The 18,168-nt window shown below is 48.6% G+C and overlaps 5 protein-coding genes across 5 annotated transcripts; 2 read left to right on the top strand and 3 right to left on the bottom strand.

Moving 5' to 3' along the window:
* Positions 1–1,707: 1,707 nt before the first annotated feature.
* GUITHDRAFT_131439 (hypothetical protein) lies at positions 1,708–5,547 on the bottom strand (the record flags this gene model as incomplete). The annotated part of the gene is made up of 8 exons (XM_005842101.1): positions 1,708–1,773; positions 1,944–1,976; positions 2,493–3,578; positions 3,627–3,674; positions 3,729–4,845; positions 4,890–5,366; positions 5,412–5,491; positions 5,542–5,547. 8 exons carry the CDS (start codon positions 5,545–5,547, stop codon positions 1,708–1,710), a joined length of 2,913 nt encoding a protein of 970 aa, XP_005842158.1.
* A 1,690-nt stretch (positions 5,548–7,237) lies between these two features.
* Positions 7,238–8,633, bottom strand: GUITHDRAFT_131438 (hypothetical protein; the record flags this gene model as incomplete). The annotated part of the gene is made up of 3 exons (XM_005842100.1): positions 7,238–8,026; positions 8,075–8,288; positions 8,341–8,633. 3 exons carry the CDS (start codon positions 8,631–8,633, stop codon positions 7,238–7,240), a joined length of 1,296 nt encoding a protein of 431 aa, XP_005842157.1.
* Positions 8,634–10,102: 1,469 nt separating this feature from the next.
* On the top strand, positions 10,103–11,461 carry GUITHDRAFT_98956 (hypothetical protein; the record flags this gene model as incomplete). The annotated part of the gene is made up of 8 exons (XM_005842099.1): positions 10,103–10,144; positions 10,189–10,268; positions 10,472–10,558; positions 10,604–10,783; positions 10,831–10,937; positions 10,983–11,033; positions 11,079–11,140; positions 11,198–11,461. The coding sequence occupies 8 exons, from the start codon at positions 10,103–10,105 to the stop codon at positions 11,459–11,461; spliced, it is 873 nt and encodes a 290-aa protein (XP_005842156.1).
* A 345-nt stretch (positions 11,462–11,806) lies between these two features.
* On the bottom strand, positions 11,807–12,676 carry GUITHDRAFT_98955 (hypothetical protein; the record flags this gene model as incomplete). The annotated part of the gene is made up of 1 exon (XM_005842098.1): positions 11,807–12,676. One exon carries the CDS (start codon positions 12,674–12,676, stop codon positions 11,807–11,809), a length of 870 nt encoding a protein of 289 aa, XP_005842155.1.
* A 3,574-nt stretch (positions 12,677–16,250) lies between these two features.
* On the top strand, positions 16,251–17,315 carry GUITHDRAFT_98954 (hypothetical protein; the record flags this gene model as incomplete). The annotated part of the gene is made up of 7 exons (XM_005842097.1): positions 16,251–16,468; positions 16,523–16,597; positions 16,648–16,741; positions 16,800–16,962; positions 17,018–17,129; positions 17,178–17,220; positions 17,286–17,315. The coding sequence occupies 7 exons, from the start codon at positions 16,251–16,253 to the stop codon at positions 17,313–17,315; spliced, it is 735 nt and encodes a 244-aa protein (XP_005842154.1).
* Between the last annotated feature and the right edge of the window lie 853 nt (positions 17,316–18,168).

Genomic DNA, 18,168 nt, shown 5'->3' with positions numbered 1-18,168 from the left:
TACTTTGTCCTTGCGTCCGTCCATCTATCATTGCTCCTGCCTCTCCGCCTCCTCCTCCCTCTCCCTCCTCTCCTCCCTCTCCCTCCTCTCCTCCCTCTCCCTCTCCTCCCTCTCCTCCTCCTCCCTCTCCTCCTCTCCCTCTCCTCCTCCTCCTCCCTCTCCTCCTCTCCCTCTCCGCCTCATCCTACAAATTCTTGGCAGTCTCTCGCCGCCTTCGGCCTCGCCCCCATCTCCCTCTCTCAGCTCATCCTGGCGTCTCAGATCAACTGGCGTTGGGGCATGTCGATAGCAGTGAGCGCCTTTACCCTGCCGTTGACGCCGCATGTCAAACTCTTGACGCGCAGGTCATCGGAGCAGCCGAGGGAATACTTTGTCTTGCTCAGAGCTACTTCCCAAGGATGAGGATGAGGATGAATCGATCGGTCAAAGTTCTCTCGAGGTTCTTCTCTTTCTTGTTTGGTCTTCCTCCACCACCTGCCTCAGTTGCCCTTTCCACTTCATCCTCCTCCTTCTTTACTTCCCCCTTCTCCTCCTCTACTTTCTCCATTTCCCCACTCTTCTCGTCTCTCTCCTCCTCCTCCTCCTCCTCCTCTTTCCCTGTTCTCTGTCCTTCACAAGACTTTTTCGCCAGGACTGTGAAGCTTCAAAACGTCCTTGTCCTTACAGCGAACGTTCTGTTCTGGTACATGCTGATGACAGTTATCATACAGCTGATCCCTCAGGTCGAGCACTGCAGACTTGACTTGTTCTTGTTGAGAGCGTTTCTAGATGAGGAGATCATCGTTCGTCGACTTCAACTCCGTCGGCTTCCCAGCATCTTGTCCACCAGACTCGATCAACTGCGTTCGACTCGGTTCTTCACTTGACTTATGCTGGGGAGTCATGCGTGTAACATGGCGACGTTTGCAGGGAACAACACAGACACTTACAGGGCAGGCTCGCTTAGGAGTCCGAAGGTCCCAGGAGGGTTGAAGGAGGTGCGAAAATGGTCACTTGTCTTGTGGATTGATTCATGACATGATGATGATGTTGTTGTTAGAATGGTTGTTGAAAGTGTTGCTGTCTGCTGTTACTTTTGCATGCGAGACTTTGATCATTCTTGTTCGAGTCATCAGGTTTTTGATGATGATGACAATGAAATGTTGAAGGAGATTATGATGATGAGAACGATGATGAGAACGATGATGAGAACGATGTCTTGATCGACAGAGAGCTGTGGAGTAAAAGTAACGAGCAGTTGTCCAGGTTCAGCAAGGGATCACAGATTGGATCAATAGCCATGGCGGGACTGTAACCTTCAGGGACGAGCACTTGATCCGAGCAAGGTGACCAAAATGAAAACTCTGGTGGTGGTGATGGGGATGGAAATGGGGATGATAATGCTGACGACGACGATGACGACGACGAATTGATGATGATGATGATGATGATGATGATAATGATGATGAGTAGGTGGTCTGAGGTGGAGGAGTTGGCAGACGAGATGAGATTTCTGGACGATGAAGATGTTGATTTTACAGGTTCGTCACTCTCCTCATGGGATACCTCGACGACTTTGCAACCTACTCATTCTGCGACAAGGACGGCAACGTGAATGTGAACATGCAGAGTCAAGTCGTCCCTTCTTCCACCCATGTCATAATCTGACGATGACGACAACAGTCAAGGATAGGAAAGAGCGACCTCAACAAGAACTATGAAAGGATTTCAGATCTGGTTCAGGTGGATATTTGCGATGGCGGAAGAACCTTGCTGATTTCTCATTCTCAGACACTGATAGAGACATGTTCGAGCAAGAAAGAGAAATTCCCCTGTGGGAAGTCTTGTTGAATTTCTACGAGTTGTCAAAACAACACGTTGTAGAAGGATTTGAAAGAGAAAAGAACAAGAAACAAGACAGGGTCGTCTTGTGTGTGTAAAGAATAATTGTCTGCTGTTGCAACTTGGTTGAGTTTCCTCATTTCGCAGTCACTGACCTGGTGGAAAAGTGAGAAGACGGAGGAAAAGGAGGAGATGAAGTGTGTGGAAGCAGAGAGGAGAGATGTAAGGGAGGGAGGGGAAGCGACGACCGATCAGGGGGAAAGACAAGAAAGGAGGAGAAACCAAGTTGAGAGTGGGGAGTGAGGGTAAACGCAAGAAAGCATGCAGAGGGAGAAAAATTAAGAAAGGAGGGAGGAAACAGGAAGAGAGAGGGAGAGCGAGAGAAGGTTGGAAGAGAGAAGAGAAGAGCAAGAGAGGAGGAGAAGGGAAGCAAGAGAAGAGTTCGAGCGAAGGGGAGTCACTGACCGGAGGGAGGAGTAGGAGTATTTTCTCTATCCTCTAGCTTGTCACTCCCCTCCTCAGTACTTTGCGATTCCCTTCTCCTCTTCTGGGGCCCCTGGTCAGTCAACCACCCCCTCCATCTCCCGTTGCTACTTAGTGAAACAACCCCTCTGACCACCCGCTCTCCCTCCCTCTCTCTAGGATCCAGCACATGACCTGCTATATCTCACCTTAGACTTTGTGCTCGACTTGGTCATGCGGCCTTGCTCGGCTGCCATCTCCAGCTGTGGTGCCAACGAGCGAATCTTGTTCAGCGAGTTGTCGAAAGCTCCCGCCGGCTGCTGCTGCAGTGCCATCTCTCCTGTTGATGCTGGTGCGGGTGCGAGTGCTAGTGCTGGAGCTGGAGCTGGAGCTGGAGCTGGAGCTGGAGCTGGAGCTGGAGCTGCTCCACCACTACCACCCCCAGTTCCTGTTCCTGCTCCTTTCTTCCCTCCAGACTCGCTTCCCCTGCCCACCGGAGCGTTGTCCTCCTTTCCACTGCTTTCAAATACTTCTCCTGCCATGATGGGCATTAAGCTCAAGTCGCTGGTCCTTGCTAGCATGCGCTGAGTAGCCGCCATGGCGCTGCGAGGAAGACCAATGGAAGAGAGGAGGAGGGCTGGGAGCGCTACCTTCTTTGCTGCGGGGATGCGGCAACCTCCCGAGTTGAGGTACGTGTGCAACTCGTCGCTCCTCTCAGCTGGGGCCGAGCTGCTCGCCAGCCTCTTGGACTTTCTCGTCCCATACCCTCCCAGTGCGTCTGCCTGACGTTTGAAGCGCTGAATGTCCGCGATAGTCTGGAGGTCCGGGGGGAGCATGGAAGGAGCCTCCAAAACTCCATCGTTGGGATCGCCTCCCCCTAGGGCAGGAGGGAGACGGATGCGTCTGGTCCTCATGGGGACCCACTGGTCGTGCCTGGAGTTCCAACCGAGGAAGTGAACTTTCACTCTCTCCTCTGCTTCGTCGATCTGCGCGATGCGGGCCGGGAGGAAGCTTCCGTTGTCCTCACATTCAATGAGCTGATTGTTCTCCACGATCATGGGAGGAGTGGGTTGAAGTAGGATGAGCTCGTTGACTTTCTGTAGTGAGATCTCGTCCTCGTCCTCATCCTCATCTTGCTTCTCCTCCCCCTTTTTGAACTTCGCTTCGTCATCAAGCTCGTCTCCTGATTCCAAAGAATTCGCTGTTTCATGAGACCTTTCCTGACTGAGTTGCTCTCCAATGTCGGTGACAGTCGAGGTCAGGGAAGGAGAGGAAAGTAGTGTGTCTTCCTGTGGCTGGCCGACATTACATCAGCCTCTCTCAAGGATACAGCAAGACGTCACCTTCTTGAAAGCGGTTGAGAAAATGTCGGGTATCAGATTGCAGACAACCTGTAAGGAGCATCTCCTTTACAAGAGATGAAGGAGGACGAGGAAAGAACTTACTTTGTTCGAGGTTTGCTCTACGAGTTTGTAAGTGTTGAACTTTTCCTTCTCTACTGATTGCTTCTTTGCATCGAATGTTGCTACTAATCCCTTGGCGATTGCAGATGAATCGCACCCATCCTTGTGCGCGAATGGGCCCTTCATGCAGCAAGACACAACTTCATCCCACGTCAGGTGCTCTTCTAACACACCATTCTCATAGGTAACACGGAAAAGACCAATGTGTGGGATCCCTTGCAGCTTGGTTACGTCGATGTCCTCCGGGTCGATCTCAAGTTGCCAGACCTCCTCGTTCCTCTCGAAGTCAACCACCTCCCCAACAAGATCTCCATAACCGTGCAAAGTCCGCAGTATCCTATGCCCCAGCCAGTCTTGGCAGTACTTCTTGCGGAACAAGATCAGAGCCTCGATGAGCTCATACTCCTCAAGGTCTTCTTGAAAGTATGCGTCATCGTCAAATCGGATCTTCCAGAGGGCTGCAGACTTTCCTGTCATGGACGAGGTGAAATCCGCAAGGTGTTCTGGAAGCCACTTGATCACTGTGGCATTCAGGAGATTTGTTGTCTGAACGCCTTCAGAGTAGGCGAATCGACTGATCCTCAGCCCCAAGTAGATGCTTCCTGTGCACAGCCAATCCTCTTCTGAGTCTTCCGAGCCATTGGACGGATTGCTTGCAGGATTTTCCTTACAGTCTCCATTGCTCCTTGATGACTTCTTTTCGTGTGTGTCTAGTGAAGAGAACTTCCCCTTCCCATCAGATTTGGCCCCTTGTGTGTTGAAAGCAGAGTTGCAAGGGTTGATCTTTTGCATGGAGCGTTTCAGCTTCTTGAACTCTTTCATGCCTTTGTCGTATTCGAATGGGGAAGCAATTCTTTTGAGCGACGACTCGTCCTTTGATTTCTCAGTCTGCAGCTTGTTCAAGAGAGATTGTGCGGAGGCCTCAGTCTTGACTGTCAGAATCTTTTCAATGTTCGACTCTGAGTGGAGCTCCTTGAAAAACTCTTCTCTAATATCTGACATTTTCCTAGTTCCACACCAAACCGCATCCCATCCGTTCAATTCGATGGAAACCCCACATTTATGCGCAAATGCAGTTATGGTCTCATATGTCTTTCCTCTGCACAAAAATTACAATGAAAAAAGAAAATCTCCAAGGAATACCGGCAGATGATTTTGCCATCGCGAACAGTTCCCACTTGATTCTTGCAGACTAGGTTTGCGTTCTCAGGGATTTTGATCCCAAAGAGATCTTTCAATTCCAAAGCATTACTCCTGTTTCGTGACTGCCCGCCAAAGCCTCTAGTAGGTCTGGTTGTTTCCTTGACTTCGCTGTTGGCGGTCGAGAAGGTCTGTTTGAGGGACTTCAGCTTGCGAACATAGCTCTCTCGCTGACTTCGCAGGTATGATTCCATCGCTTGAATAAGGTCAAACTCCCCTATCTCTGTGCACTTGATCTTGTAATCGTCGATCTCTACTTTCCACACTGGAGAGTCTTCTGGGTTCTCTTGATTCTCTTTAACTAGAGGTCTTCCAGGTTTCCAAGCAACAACAACCCCATCGACTTCCCGGTTGCTGTTTCCCTCCCCTTCCAAATTGACGCGAACCTTTTGCCCGATATAAACACTTCCGCTGTGAAACCTTTGTCCCCAATCAGCAGCTGATATGTGAGAGAAATCAAATCACCATTGTCCTTCATTTTGCACACTCGCTGGCAATGCAGCTGTCTGTGCAGATACTGTACTATGTTCCACCGCCATACCAGCCTTTATGTACAAGTTCAAAACTTTCCAAAAAGGAGGGAGAGTCAAATCACCTGCATAGTGCCTTTCCCCGAAGAAGTTGCTGTTGATGTTCAAATCATCGTCCCTTCAATTTCTGCCACCAAGAAACTGTAAGCTCATGTCCCTGGCGATTGACAGCTTGAGCCTATCACATCCCATGAGTTTGAAATTCATGATCAATCTTCCAAATGCAACGTTTTCTTATTTCTTCTCCGTCTTTCCAACTCATCCCTTGCGATCCTGTCTCGCTGGCTAGCTCATCTTGTACGTTCCTTGCTCCACCCCGAGCACCCTAAATTCTGCCAATCGCTGACAGTGTCTATCTCGATCTTTCCTCCTCGTCCTCTACCTCTCTCCTGTTCACCTCATACTCCTCTTCGTTGTTCTGTCGATCCTGACTTCTTGCATTCTCTCTTCGCTTTCTCCTGCTCATCTTCGTGTGTCCCTTTCACAGTCTGGTCCTGTCTCTTGCTATCTTTCGAATCTCTACTTTCTTCTTGACTGCTCCCCCATCTCTTCTCTCCTCTCTCTCCTCTCTTCTTTCCTCTACAGCCATCCTGTCTTCTCCTCTCTTCTTCTCTGCTTCGCATCGCATGCCGTATCCTGTCCATGTATTCCGACATGCCGGGCGGGAGAAACTACCCCATCCGTTCACCACCCCTGCACCCTGCACCCCCACCCTTCTTCTTCTACAAGAACCCCTCATTTCCTACAAATTATTGAGAAGATTCTACCACCGTTATCCACCCCTACCCCCATCCATAGAACTGACCATCACCTGGTTTCAATCATGTACCCCTGTTACGTGTTCACAACACTTTTCAAGCTGATGGTACCTCTACCCTTGAAAGATCCATCAAAAAGACCCCTTCACTCCACCCCACCCAGCACCCCCACCGTGTACTGAAACCACCCCACCCCCTCAACTAACTTCGAACAAACTTCGTTCATACTTGTACAGCACCCCGGCGGCCCGGCCCGGCCCCGGGCCCAGCCTCCGGTCACCGGGTGTCACTAGTAGTCCGATCGTATCAAGTTGACGGAAGGCCTAGTTTGTAAGTAAAACTCGCTTTTCGATGCCAAAGTAAAAGATGAAGTTTTTTCTAAGTCCGAGTCAAGTTGCCTCAGTGAACACTGCCGGGCACATCGGCCCAAAGCCGGAAGGATTGAGGAGCCAATCCGAGCCTGACTCAGGAGAGATAGCTCGGACTCAGTATGCTAGGATGTTCGCCGTCTGACAGGAGGTATTTGTAACAAAAACCTCCTGTGCCGCCTCACAACACGTAAGAGTCGTCCGAGTTAGTTCACAGGAGGTTTTTGTTAACTCGGCACCATCTGACTGCCGGGCCGCGGCTAGCATGCGATCCATCATAATTTTCTACAAACATTGAATTTTATTGTTCACTTAACTTCACTGGCCTTCACTGAAACTGAGGCGAGAGAAGAAGCGCATCAGGCCAGCCTCCCTCATATAGTGAGGGATTGCCCAGAATGAAGTTCCAGTCCTGGCGGTGTGTAATTAGATCAGTCGCTAGTTATCAAGACTGATAGAGCATTGCCGCTCCATTCATCAGAGCATTGAATGCTCCATGACAAAACAAGGATAGACAATCAACAAACGGCATCAACAAACAAGCTTCACAGACAAATAGCTTCACAGACCAACAAGCTTCACCGACAATCTATTCGCCAAGGATTGACTTCTTGGAATCGGAGGCTGAGAAGAGATCAAATTTTGATGCCATGTGTCAAGATTGAGCTCAGTGGGCTTGACGATAGCTGTTCAATTTCCTGAGGTGCAAACCCACTTGCTTTGAACACAGAAAACTGCTCGTCTAGCTGCTTGCAGACGTCCTCTCCCAAGTCGTCCATCACCTTTTTGAGCAAAGTCGCGGTTCGTATCCTATGAAACATGGCCAGGCACTCGTCTTCATCACCAGGCCACCGATGCGTCTCTGACAGCTGGCTCAGGTACATGGGACAGCGAGTTCCAATCTTAGTCTGCCAGCTAACATTGTGACCGTAAATTCCTCTCTGGCTCCTACTCTTGTTTGCGTCCTCCTCCTTCTTGCCGCAAAAGTAGCACCAGACCTGCCTGCACTGGAGACAGACCATATGGGTACAGTTGTGGTCCTTCATGCCAGATACCCCGCAGGACGGGCAAGACACCTTCATTCCAAGCTCCAGGGCTTTCTCAACTCGCTCCTTCTGTACACCGAGCTCGGCACACTTGAAATGCTTCTGGATGTCTTCCAGACTCTCCTCGTCTTCTTCGTATCCATCTTCCAGTCGAGGGCATTCTAGCATGCAAGTGGAGCAAGACACTCTCTTGCAATTCATAGACTTGCACTCAATGAACATGTTTCCATGTGTAGAAGCTCGAATCTCAAAGTATGGACAGAAAGGGCAGCGGAAGATCTTTTCCCCTTCCGATGTAAGTTGAGATGAAAATACGTGAACGAGCATGAGATGTTGGAACTCTTCTTTCTTTTCTGCAGAAAGACATTTCTCCACCATCTGCAGGCAAACAACATCACACCAACAAACAAATTCACGAGCAGGTACCTCAACATTGAGCTCTATGGAGCAAATGGGACATTTTGGTGGCAAGTTCTTCCCTGGGTTTTCCCAAATGCCTCCAAGGAACCCTTCGCTGCAGCTTTTGCAGATAAGATGACCCTGCATGCATACAATGCCCTTCGAGTCTCTTGACATCTCGTCCTGGCATCCCATGCAGTTGCCAAGTCTGCTCTTGATTTCTTGAACATCTACTACTTTGCTGCATTCAGTTGTTAGATGTCACATCAAATCTATCTTTTGAGATTCTTCACCTTGGATCTTCTGTGCTCTCTCCATCGCTTTCATCTTTGTCTTCTTCATCTTTGCTTACTACATTCACATTGACTTCGTACTCCTCGTCCTCGTCCTCGTCCTCGTCCTCGTCCTCCACTTCCTCTTCCTCTTCCTCTTCCTCTTCCTCTTCCTCTTCCTCTTCCTCTTCCTCTTCCTCTTCCTCTTCCTCTTCCTCTTCCTCTCCCTCTTCCTCTCCCTCTTCCTCTTCCTCTTCCTCGTCCTCTTCCTCTGAAGGCAAATAAGGTGGTGTATTTCCAGCATATCGATGCATCTTTCTGCGTAGGTGATCAGAGGGGTTGATCAAAACAGGATGAGCTTGAAGAGGAGCAATATATTACTGAGTGGAATAGAGGAGGACGAGAAGGAGAAGGAGTAGGATGTGGAGGATGTGGAGGATGTGGATGATGATGATGATGATGATGATGATGATGATGATGATGATGATGATGATGATGATGATGATGAGGAGGAGGAGGAGGAGGAGGAGGAGGAGGAGAAGGAGCTTCAGCGATGGAGCCTCATATGAGGGCAGAGTTTGTGGGTACGAAGCAGGGGGTATACACATGAAGGGGTCCTTATGTCCACCCTACTTCTTTTCACATGTGACCGAATACACCCGGGAAATTAAGAAGAAAAGCTTCTTCCAAGCAGGGGTACATTTTGATGCGGGGGTACGGCTGAAAGATGCTTTTGTTCATGGGTGGGTAGTGGGATGGTTCGTGGCTGGAATAGCTAGGAACATGATGAGAGCCTCGTCCCCGCTCAGACCACCCTGCCAGGATCCGAGTCGGCAGGCCCCGGGAAATCCGGGTGCGGCCGCCGGGCCTTTCGAGTTACTCGGAAGTACAGCCTCATCCCCGCTCCTCCCAATCATGTGAGGTTTACTGAAAGTTAAGTTAAAATCAGTACACGGACAATCAGGAGACTCCGTCACGGTAAACTTTCAGGAGGCTTGACCCTGACACACTACTACCGCACTGCTCGGAGCCTGTCCGATCATTCACCGTGATTGCACTAGGCCCGGCCCGGCCGCGATAACTGATCATCCGATACTCCTTCAAGTCACTCACGGTAATCATTAGTACTTCAAACTTGACAGCAATCCTTTGACAGCTTTTGCCCTCTTCCCCGCTCACAACCGGCGCATCTCTCTTGTCCGATCAGTTGACCGTCGCAATGGCGTGGAAGTAGTGTGACAGAGCGAGAAGGAGATGACAAGATGATGGTCATGAACGATGCAATGATGGTAAATGTTGTGGAGCTAAGATGTTGAGGTGATGATGGAGACGGAGACGATGATGGAGATGGAGATGTCATCTCATCCTATCATTCCTCATTTCTCACTGTGAGCCATGACTGTTGGGGATGTCGGCCGTGAAGTAGCATAATCTGTGATTTGGGTGGTTCAACTATGAGAATGGAATGTACAATTAGCTGAAAAGGAAAAACTGGCTGAAAAGGAAATGATTCCCACATTAAGAGGACGAATTGACTTGTATGCCTTAAATGTCTGTTTGCAGATGGCTGCATGAGCCTGATAGATCCTTCGACATGGTTGAAAAGGTTCAAGTCTGTTTTGCTTTGTTCATCCCTTGACAAGCTGATTTCAGGAAGAACCCAGGACAGGTAATTCACGTTGTGACGATCATCATGCTCTCGAACTCTACTCCTTGTTTGTTGTAACTTGCCCAAAAGCCTCCAGGCACTCGAGGCATTCAGCTGTGAGTGTGCAGTCCAGCTATGCAGAAATTCCGGATTTTCGTGCGATTTACTACATCCAAGGTCCAGACAGGTTGATCTCGACCATCTTGACGAGCTGCATGCAGGTGCCCAAGGGTATGAATCGATTCAGTACAGGTAGGACTGAATATGCCATGATGTGGAAGTTGAGCGTGTGGTCGATGTTGTGAGGATGATGCGAGGATTACATCCATTTGCTGAAAGATTATGATAGCAATTTAGACGATATGGAGGGGAAGGGGGAAGGTAGGGGCGGGGGCGGGCGGGGGCGGGGGAAGGGAGAAGGGGAATGATGAGGACTAGGATGTTTTTTTTTCAGATTAACTGTTCGAGCTTCATATGAATCTTTGACTGAGAGATTCACTGCAGCTCATGGGGATGCCTCCCAACTCCCAAGAAGTTTTCGTATCCGCGGACGGGAGTGCCCAAGGACAACAGCCCCTCAGCTTCCGTCCAGTGAGTCCTGGAGGGAGGATCGAAGAAGTATTAAGTCTTGATCAGGGAAAGTGATTTTCTCGCTGTGAGCAATCGCGATCACTTTCGTTCCTCGTCAGGTGAGGAATCTGAACTCGATGATGCGTTGTGGGTCATTCCCTGCCAACCAGCTCAGAGCTCTGGCGCTCTTGAAGCCCAGGGATCAGGAGTGGTTCAGAGCCATCGAAATGCGGGCATATCGAGCTGGTTACAACCTTCACCCTCCTCTCTGTGCTTGCTCATGCTTGATGCAGCGGATTGTTCAGCATGGATTCTCTAGAACACGCATCTCCTCACAAGGCTTCTCGTCCCAAGACCATTGCGTTAAGACCTGATCGCCGAGTCGCAAGGGATTTCTTTGGTTTGCAGCATGTCTGCACGCTACTATGCTAAACTCGAATCACAGATAAGGAATCGACACCCTCTTCCTTCATGGACCTCACGATGACGGCTTCAGGTAGCTGAGAGAACCTTGTTACCTTTTCTGACGAGGTATCGCTAGCCATGAAGATCCTTGAGAGCAAGGAAAAGACCAACAACGTGTTACACCGAAGGGAGGAGAAAGTGAGTAGCTAGCAAGATCTTCTTGCGAGTGCTACTGACTTTGCCTGACTTGAGCAGCATGAGCAGACGCCTGAACAGGCTGCAGAGAAACATAACAGCTCATCTCCGAAAAGAAGCAAGTCCGCAATGTCCGTGAGGCATGGAAGGTTGGTCTTGAAGTCCGTGGAGCAACCTTTCACAGCGCCACGGGGGGTGCGGTACACAACAATGACGAGGAGCGGGCCCTTCCGGGAAGATTTCAAACCCAACGGCTCGCTGTTCTTCCGGAAACATTACATCAAGAACGAGAGTCTGCAAGAGTCTGGATTAGAGGATTCCTGATGGACATGTCGATCGAGAAAGGCATTTTGTTCATGTGTTAACGTTCATGTAAGGTCTAGAATGTAGGAAGAAGATTATTCTTTTCACAAGTCTTGAAGCATTCTATCATGTCACTGGCACCTTCATACAACTCCTCTCCGTCGAGTCATGCGCACCATCAAGTAGAAGCTGCTCAGCTCCTAAGTGATAACCTGTAGCGTTCTTCCACGGCAGATCCGATGACTCTCAGTCGACTTCTAATAGCACTGCACGATTTTTCATGAGGTGTTCCATTCATCATGCATTAATCTTTCACGCAATCTGACTCGCTTTGATCGTTCTGAATCCCAAAATTTGTACACAACATCATTTCTGCTTAGCAAACTCCAGTTTTGACGCATCTTCGCCGATCAGACGCATCATAACGTTCAAGAGAGCTTGTCTCTCCTGTCTCTCAAGCTCCCGATCCTTTCTCCGTTCCTCATCTCTGATCATACGCTCTTTTCTTTTCTGTGCCTCGCGCTCTTCTTCTCGCTTCTTTCTCAGCTCTTCTCTCTCGTCCTCTCGTCTTCTCCTCTCTGCCTCCCTTTCCTCCTCTCTCTTCTTGCGCTCTTCCTCCCTTGCATCTTCCCTCTTTTTCCTTTCTTCCTCCCTGGCTTCGTCAAGAATTTTCCATGTTTCCCGCTCGGCCTTGATCGCTTGAAGGATGGCCCAAACGCCCTCTGCATCACTCTTCATGCAGCCCTTAATTGCGGCGGAAGCTCTAGCATGCTCCTTATCGAGGGCGCTATCATCGTCCTGCAAGTCTCGGATATCACCTGCAGCTGCTCGCGCTTCAATGGCCTTCTCAGCTGCAAGAAACTTCTCGTACACTGCCGACTTCGCTTCGTCGTCCTCGACACCCTTCTTCGCGTCCCTCAGCACTGAGATGTACTTGGTCCTGAGCGAATGTGCATCCCTAGGAAAGCATATGGAGGGATGGGAGTTGTACACATCCCCAACACGGTCCCAGTGAATGGCCAGCAGCGGCCGGACCTCGTGTACGACGTTTGCCAGGACATCCAGCTCCTGAGGCCTGAACATCTTCCTACCCTTGCCCGTCCCTATGGTCCTCAGCCGTGCCTTCTTCTTCGGATTCACATCGTCGCATACTGAGTCCTCGGGAGGAGGAAGAGGATCAGCTGCATCTCCAGCCGCTACCGCCATCGCCTCCACTGGCTGGGAAGAGTGGGGCATGGGCACTGGGTTGGAATTTTTAAAAACGTACAAGTATTTTCGAGAAATATTTGTTTTTAAATTATGTACTCCAAAAACATATTATTTTTATGTTTGTTCCTGATCAGATTGATTGCCAATTTTTAGGAATATATATATATATATATATATATATTGTATAAATAATTATTCATATTATTATTTTGCAAGCAAGTTTTATTAAATGTTTTATCATTTACAGAGTATAACCCTTTGTACCACATCACAAATTGTACTTTAATTGATAGAGATATTTTAAAATAATATATGTACCATACATATTGATTTAATTGGTACTAACATTCATGCCGATGGCCTCTCATACAATCAGACCCTACCCTCAATCTTCCCTAGCATTGTGGAGACCGGGTAGGGTTGTGACGTTTTACATAGTGGTTAAGTGACACACTATGACCAATGGTGACCCAAAAATTAGAATCTCAAAAAAAAAGTCGAAATCGCGGTGTGGTGCAAACCCCGAACGGTAAAACAACAAAGGAGCAACGAGAATATAGAATGTTGTGATTAAAAAAAAAGAACATCCCTGCAAATCCACCGGTACAAATCAATTCTTCCGAAGTCTAAACACCCGTCTGTTTATCTATCAAAGTAGAAGTAGGGGTGGGTACCAGGTTTGTGGCTCAACAAACTTCGAATATTTCCCGCCTTCCCGCCTTCCCGCCTTCATCCGAAGTCTAACTACCCGTTTGTTTATCTGTCGAACTTGAGTAGGGGTGGGTACCAGGTTTGTGGCTCTGTAAAGATTTCCCCGCCCTCCCGCCTTCTCTCCCTCCCTCCCATCCTCCCTCCCGCCTTCCATCACTCCCTTCTTCCCGCCCTCCCTCCCTCCCTCCCTCATTCCCGCCTTCCGAAGCTCCCGCGTTCACCCTGATCAAATATGGGGAAAAGGAAAAGAGGAAAACAAAGAAAGTCTTGTTCTGATTCACAGACGACTGTCAAGATGTGTTTGAAAAAACATCTCAAACATCACACAATGATCGGTGTGATTGATGATTGGGTGAAACACATAAGCAAAATAAGCCATCGAGGTAGCATCATCTTCAATCATCTATTGTTATGGTGTTTTGAGAAGGATTCAATGCAAGGTGATGATACGTACATTACAAGGCTGTTTGATCAGATATACAATCGTACTAGAAAAGTAACAGACAAAGAAAAAGAAGAAGGGATGCAAGAAGAAACGGTCAAGACCAATGGTGGAGAGAAAGTTTTCTTTCGGACCTGTTTTCTGATGGGTGAAAAACGCAGAGGTAATGCAATTCAGTTTGATATTTTAGACGAGTTTTGGCAAGAAAAAGGGAACAAGTATCTACCAATACAACGCAGGAAAGAAGGGGATATTCGAGTACTGTACTATTCTGCTGATCAATATGCAACAAATTTCCAAAATTACATATTCTATACGATGGGACAAAAACAGACTAGATACATAAAGGAATGGGGAAAGCTCAATGGGATTTCTTCAGAAAAGGAGATACAGGATATACGGAATACAGTAAACGGATGGAGCTTTCCACCAAAAACTCGTGTTCTCGAAAGACAGGATGTCATTGATTTCATAAGGGAACAAAAAGAGATCATTGGATGGGACAATCATTATAACTTGTCATGGGCCCGTGACAAAATCAAGAAAAACCCTGAACAGCAAAAATGGATGCAATTACACATGCCAAATCTTGTCAAGTACCATTTTTCGGTTCTGAGGTTTTTGGAGATTCATGATATATCTGATCGATACACGATCGCTCCGATTTTTCAGATACGCAAACAATTTATTCGCGTAGACATTTGGGGTTTATTCTACATTATGGATCAATCTGGTCTGTTGCAATATTCAAAGGGTGGGAAAAGCAAATGCATGAAAAAGTTCATACAACAAAAACATAAGCGATTCTTGTCGGTGTTGAAGCTACAATCAAATTTGAGAAAGAAAGGGACAGTTGATAGCATACAGACTGACGGAGTCGCACTCTGTGTGACGTTCAAGAAGAGAATACACAATGAGACAGACAATACTACTACAAAGAAAAGCAAAACAAGAGATTGTGATGTGTCATCAAGACGAGTTATTGCAATCGATCCTGGTCGCAATGTACTGATATGCGGTGTCGAGCAAATACCTGGTCAAGAAAAACCAAAGCAGTATCGATATACTCGAAGGCAGTACTATCATGAGTCTCATATTACTCGGAATAACGCCAAGTTAGAAAAATGGAGACAAGGCATAACAGAAGAATCAAACGATATTGCAAGAGTGTCAGCAAAAACGTCTCGGTTGGATCACTTTGAAAGATACATCGACACCGTGGTGAGACTAAGCGAGATCCTGTTCGAACACAATTGTCAAAACAAGTTCGCACGCCTGAAGATGGATAACTACATCCACAAACACAAGGCGATTGATACGTTCTTCAAGAAGATGAAATTTAATGGGACAGATCAAAATCCAATAATTGCATACGGTGATGCATCATTCGGTTGTACTGGGCGTGGAGAGAAGTCAGTGCCTGTAAAATGGATCAAAAGGCGATGTCAGAACTTCTTCGAGGTGACGGCAGTTGATGAATACAGAACGACAAAATGTTGCAATCAATGTCATCAAGAATTGTATGATTTGAGACGCAAACAAATCAACAAGAATGGTATACTTGCTGACGAAGTGTCAGTGGTGCGGGGTTTGAAATGGTGCAGATCCACCAATTGTGTTCAAAACCGTATCAAGTCTCGTGATGTCAATGCTGCTATGAATATTCTATTGTGCTACATGTCTCTACCAGCACGACCAGATTTTCTGAAACGGCCTTGAATCACACATGGGTCTGGTTATACTTCAACCTGTTCTTCATAGAAAGGATGAAGTACGAGTCAGACACAAGGAAATATTGGCGTGTGGGTCTTCAATGATCCATAATTTCGACGGAAAATTTAGAATTTTGAAATTTTATGTTTTGTGTCGTTTAGCTAATAGCTATGGCGGCTTATCCTTTTACGTACCTCTTTCAATGTCGCTACTGTCGCAGCTCCTCCTCCTCCTCCTCCTCGTTGCCTCCTTCTCTGTCATATCTCTCACCTCCTCTCCTTCCCATTTGCTCTTGCTCCACCTTGCCGCATTGTCCTACCTGCTGCACTAGCCCGATGTACATTCTATTAACAGCAAGTTACGCACCTCCTCCTCCAATGGAAACCTCTGAACGCTCACCTCACAAGGATCCTAGGATTTCCTCCCCTGTTCTCTTTTCATCTTTTCTTCCTTCTTTCAATTTCTCCTTGGTATCCTTGCTGATTTTCCTGCCTTTGTCCTGTATGATCTTGGTCATGCTAAGCCACACAATTTTAATGCTTGGATTGTTTCCTTGGTGTACTTGTCCTCACTTTCGATCTCTGACTTCTTGACTTCTTGAATTGTTTTACCTCCTTTCACGTAATCTTGTCATTGAAGGAAATGTGTGTACCCATTGAAACAGCTCATTTCTTGTCATAGCCACCCTCACTCATCATTCGCTTCTAGGAGGAGACATCGAGCTGTACTCATCACATGGCGGCAAACACGGAAAGACCTGTCCATGCGCATGCATCGCGATCAAACGCAGCATCAAACCCGTCGCAGAGGAAGGCCTCCGACGGATCTGCCTCCAAGGGAGCGAGAAGGATGACAACGTCTCTAGCTCGCATGCCCTGGGCAGCATTCTCTGCGGTTTATCATGCTCCTCAAGCCGTCTCGAGCATGGTCTCGGAGTCTGCCAAGGGGATCAGGTAGCCTTCTGTGTCGACACTGGAGCTTCGAATGTGTGACCATGCTTCATGCAGATCAGCGAGTAAATCGATGTCTGGGTCCTTGGAGTTTCAGATGGCAAAGAAATTGTTCGGAGCGTTCGGTGACTTGTGAGTTGTTATTTGTTGCTGGACGAATGTCAAATGATACTTGACGACAGGTTCTCCGGATTTCTTGAGCTCGGGGCTCTCATTGCGAGCATGACGCTTCTCTTTTGGGTCTCAGGGTTGTTTCTCGGCCTGGCTTTCTGCTCTGTAATGACTTGACTCTTCTTCTCAACTCAGGCGCATGGCTTGACTAGCGTTTCTTCAGGTCTTCGTAGCCGCTGCTTGTCTCTACGTCCTCATCTGTGCGGTGAGCATGAACTGGTGCCTGGACCGCGTCCGGGTGTACCTGAGGGATTGCCTCGTCCTACGAGTCTGCTCTGTCGCCATCCCAACCGTATCAGTGCTGAAGGGCTTGAAGTTTACGACAGGTCAGGGAGGAGCTGGGGAGTCAGTTGAGGACGTTTTGACACGATGGGGTGCCAGGTGTAACTGTTCACTTCCCCGACAAGTCAATGGTCTGGATCCTGCATGCGGGGAACTGGGTAGTTCGGCTCTGCTGGAAGAATTGCTTTGAGAACCCAATCCTCCTCTTCAGGTTGAGCTGCTTGTTTTGATCCTTGGTGATAACGATGTTACATGGCAGAGGGCCGGTACAGAATGCAGACATGTCTGTCGACGAGCTGGCGGTGATATCACGAAGATTTTCGTTCTTTTCAACTCATCTCATGCTGACTGACTGCGCTGCCGGCAGCACTCGTCTGATACCAGCGCCCAAGGGTAAAGACGGCGGATGTTTACTGTGACTTCTGCTTCAAATCTATTCATTTCATTACCAACACTTTTCATTAACTCATTACCGTGCAACATTGAATGCTTTGGCTCCTGAATGCTTCGGGGCACTGGCAATATCACATCAGACTCGGACTCCTGAGTGAACTTTGTCCCTGGCATGCATCAGTCGGGCCGCGGCCGGGCCCGCGCCCGCGCCGCGCCGCGGGGCCCGGCCGGGCAGGGCCGAGCCCGTCCTCATCCCCCTCATTCTCAACTTGACAGTCCGGCGAGGACGCTGACGCGGCATGGCAGAAGATGGGGAATAGGAAGATGAGAGGAGAGGAGGAGGGACGAGGGAGGGGAGGAGAAGAAGCAGGAAGAGGAGGGACGTAGAAGGAGGGAGGGGAGGGGGGGAAGGGAGGAGAGGAGAGGGAGGGGAGGGAGGGGAGGGAGGGGAGGGAGGGGAGGGAGGGAGGAGAGGAGAGGGAGGGGAGGGAGGGGAGGGAGGGGAGGGAGGGGAGGGAGGATGATATTTCGGAGATTCCAGGGAGAGAGGAGAATGAGAGGAATGGGAATCTGGCAGAGCGGATGTATGTGAAAGTGAAGTCAAGTGGGAAAGGAAGCACATCAGAGTGAAGAAGGGTGTATTGTTGTGTTACCTCAGTCTTGTGTTTGACGTGGAGGAGGATAAGTTGAAGGTTTCAGCAGACGCCCCGCAGGGGATTAGAGCAGCCACTAGTAACCAGACATGTTCCGTCAGAGATGGAGAAACTGCAGTCGCGCTCTCTGCTCACGTTGCCAACATGCTGAACATGAACGATCAGGTTGATGCGAACGAGGTAACAACAAGGTGAAGCATCACC

Source organism: Guillardia theta, assembly GCF_000315625.1.
Source record: "Guillardia theta CCMP2712 unplaced genomic scaffold GUITHscaffold_1, whole genome shotgun sequence".
Lineage (NCBI taxonomy): Eukaryota > Cryptophyceae > Pyrenomonadales > Geminigeraceae > Guillardia > Guillardia theta.
Note: the sequence above shows the minus strand (reverse complement) of the source record. Positions and strands in the feature narration are given on the sequence as shown.